The sequence below is a fragment of the Notothenia coriiceps genome, unplaced genomic scaffold (assembly GCF_000735185.1).
Source record: "Notothenia coriiceps isolate Sejong01 unplaced genomic scaffold, NC01 NC01_scaffold00005786, whole genome shotgun sequence".
Taxonomy (NCBI): domain Eukaryota; kingdom Metazoa; phylum Chordata; class Actinopteri; order Perciformes; family Nototheniidae; genus Notothenia; species Notothenia coriiceps.
Genome location: NW_011338487.1, coordinates 406,799 through 410,052, shown reverse-complemented (window position 1 = coordinate 410,052; position 3,254 = coordinate 406,799). Strand labels below are relative to the sequence as shown.

At 43.4% G+C, this 3,254-nt stretch overlaps 2 protein-coding genes across 2 annotated transcripts in view; both read left to right on the top strand.

Annotated features, from left to right (window-relative positions):
- The window catches only part of gosr1 (golgi SNAP receptor complex member 1), a 28,672-nt gene that overhangs the window by 12,097 nt on the left and 13,321 nt on the right, over positions 1 to 3,254 (top strand). The window lies entirely within an intron of this gene.
- Positions 653 to 2,725, top strand: LOC104943188 (tripartite motif-containing protein 35-like). Its single transcript, XM_010768525.1, has one exon. The coding sequence runs from the start codon at positions 993 to 995 to the stop codon at positions 2,379 to 2,381; it is 1,389 nt and encodes a 462-aa protein (XP_010766827.1). The 5' UTR covers positions 653 to 992; the 3' UTR covers positions 2,382 to 2,725.

Genomic DNA, 3,254 nt, shown 5'->3' with positions numbered 1-3,254 from the left:
TGTTTAATTGGAGAACGAAAACAGGAATGTTGAGTTAAATGTTGAGTTAAAAATGAACAAAAATGCATCCCCCCACAAAGTCCCATTCAAAATGTTAAATGAAAAGAGCCCTTCTCCCTCCACAAAGTCCCATTAAACAAAAGCAAATCTTCCTTCAAGCAATCCTCTGCATTTTTGCTAAAGCCTTTCAGTCAATGGGCTCTTCCTGGGCCTCATCAACATCACACTCTTCCTCTTCCTCTTCAGTGTCACTGTCCAGCCTTGTTGAGGATAGCTCTGTGTCAGGCTCAGAGAGCCTTAGGTTTGCCCGAATGCCAACCAGTTTTTCCACTCTCACATTTGTGAGCCTGTTGCGAACCTTTGTGTGGTCTCAATAGCCATGCAGTAAGCAGTGTGCTATGTTATGGATATCCAAGTTGAATGGCATCTGTTTGTTTTAGTCAAGATTATGCGAAAATATACATTCCCCAACTATATTGAAGTTCCCTATGAAGAGCCAACCTTCAATTTAGAAAATTCCCAGTTTATTCCTGTTTATTCCCGTGGAAAGTTTCCATCTTTGAAAATTCCCAGAATTTTGCAACCCTAACTCCGGTGCTCTCAGAGCCACTCCTGAATTTCAAAAGAGTTTCTTCTTCCCTTTCTATTAAAACCTACCAGTAAAGCTCCACCCCTGATATTACATAATCTTGAGAGGAAGCAGGAAACTAGTTTGTTTCTGTTTAACTCTCAGTGAGAAAAGACGTACAGACAGACAGACAGACAGACAGACAGACAGACAGACAGACAGACAGACAGACAGTAGAACGGTAACATTCGCCTTCATTACAAAGCCGTGGATTCACCTGAGGGAGGACGTTTACAGCAAGGATTTTTAAGCTTTAAAATACTTTTACAGCTGAAAAAAAACTAAAAGTGAAAGTAACTGCAGCAAGGAGGGAAGCACAGGCGAGGCCTGTTTAATTGGCTGTGTTCAGCTTCACTCTGAGAGAATGGCTTCAAGATCAGAGGAGGATCTCTGCTGTGCGGTCTGTCAGGACATCTTTAGAGACCCTGTTCTCCTGTCATGCAGTCACAGCTTCTGTGGAGGCTGTCTGACGGACTGGTGGAGAGAGAAAATAACACGTGAGTGCCCTTTATGCAAGAGAAGGTCATCGAGGGGAAAGCCTCCCTGTAACCTGGTGTTAAAGAACCTCTGTGAGGCCTTTCAAAGAGAGAGGGATGAGAACGCTTCAGAGGCTCTCTGCAATCTGCACTCTGAGAAACTCAAACTCTTCTGTCTGGACCATAGGCAGCCGGTGTGTGTCGTCTGCAGAGATTCAGAAAAACATATTAACCACAGCTTCAGACCCATCGATGAAGCTGCGCGACAACACAGGATGGAACTTCAGAACACTCTGAAACCCTTTAGGAAGAAGTTAGATGCTTTTGAAAAGGCTAAAAAGGAGTTTGATGGAACAGCAGAACACCTGAAGGTCCAGGCCAGACGCACAGAGACGCAGATTAAGGAGCAATTTCAGAAGCTTCACCAGTTTCTAGAAGAGGAAGAGGGGGCCAGGATGGCTGCACTGAGGGAGGAAGAGGAGCAGAAGAGTCGGGTGATGGAGGGGAAGATGGAGGCTGTGAGCAGAGAGATAGCAGCTCTTTCACACACACTCAGGGCCACAGAGGAAGAGATGAAAGCTGACCACGCCTCCTTCCTGAACAACTACCAGGCTGCAGTGGAGAGGCTGCAGCGCCCCCTGCTGGAGGATCCACAGCTGCCCCCAGGAGCTCTGATAGACGAGGCCAAACACCTGGGCAACCTCACCTTTAACATCTGGAGCAAGATGAGCTACCTGGTCTCCTATTTCCCTCTTGTTCTGGACCCAAACACTGCTCATCCAGAACTCATCCTGTCTGAAGATCTGACCAGTGTGATGGAAGGAGGGAGACAGAAACGTCCTGATAATCCAGAGAGGTTTGATGCTTTCTGCGGTGTCCTGGCCTCGGAGGGCTTTAACTCAGGCTCTCACAGCTGGGATGTTGAGGTTGGAGACAGTAGAGAGTGGATTCTGGGTGTGTTAGCAGAGTCTGTCCCGAGGAAGAGAGACATACGGTCTGGATTGTGGACATTATGGTTCGGTGAAGGTGAATACTCAGCACTGTCACTTCCTGCTCCACCCTCTCAACTCGTATTCAGGAAGAAGCTGCAGAGGGTCAGAGTGAATCTGGACTGGAACAGAGGAAAGCTTTCATTCTCTGATCCTGACACTAGCACACACATACACACCTTCACACACACTTTCACTGAGAAGCTGTTTCCGTACATTTGCACTGTGGATAAACACCTCCTGAAGATTTTACCACTGAAGGTCGGTGTGACACAACAGAAGGTCTGAGTCTTCAGCTTGAAGGTGGTGTTTGTATTCCACTTCCTACAGTGAGTGGACATACTCTCATCGAATGTTGCAATCAAAATCACGCTTAAGTAAAATTACATTAAAAAATATATACTGTATATGTAAAGTACCAAAAGTAAAAGTATTCATTGCAGAATGTTATAATGTTAATCCATTGAATGTACAGCTGGTAAAAGTGGAATTCATTTTAAATGATGCCATATTAGGACCATTGTAGGTAAACATGAAATAAACTATGGATTGGGGAAGAGAAGATTCTCCGAGATTAAAGTAATAATAAAACTGCAAGAAAAAACTCAGAAGATTAACATTTTTATTTCCGTGAAAAATAACACAAATTGTCAAGAAAATATATTGTTAGAGAGAGAAACAACATTTTATCTACAATTAATCATTTATATTTATTAAAAACAAGATAATTTGACTAGGAAAATACTCTGATAATCTCTGAGATTATGGATTTATAAATTAGGATAAAAATGCTCTCAGAAATAATGTTTTCTTTTATTAATATACCAAATCGCTTCACTTTGCAACGTTAGATCTCAGTACCAAAGAATACTCAAAACATGTTTCTCTTAAAGGGGACCTATAATTGCAAAATGCACTTTGTGATGTCTTTTATACATAAAGATGCGTCCCCGGTGTGTCGGGGAACTCACGCAGCGTCAGAAAATAAAACCCTCTCTCTTTTCCTCCGTACCCAAATCTCTAAAAACGGGGCTACAACGGAGCTGATCCAGATTTGCGTCCGATATGACGTAATATCTGAAATGTGGACCCACGGCCCTATCAGAAACGTTGCTATCAGAAACAATGCCCGACTGTTTTGGACTTAATATGTTCGGTGCA

Bases quoted from the DNA above. Each gene is read 5' to 3' on its own strand.
- LOC104943188 (XM_010768525.1), top strand. From the start codon at position 993: ATGGCTTCAAGATCAGAGGAGGATCTCTGCTGTGCGGTCTGTCAGGAC.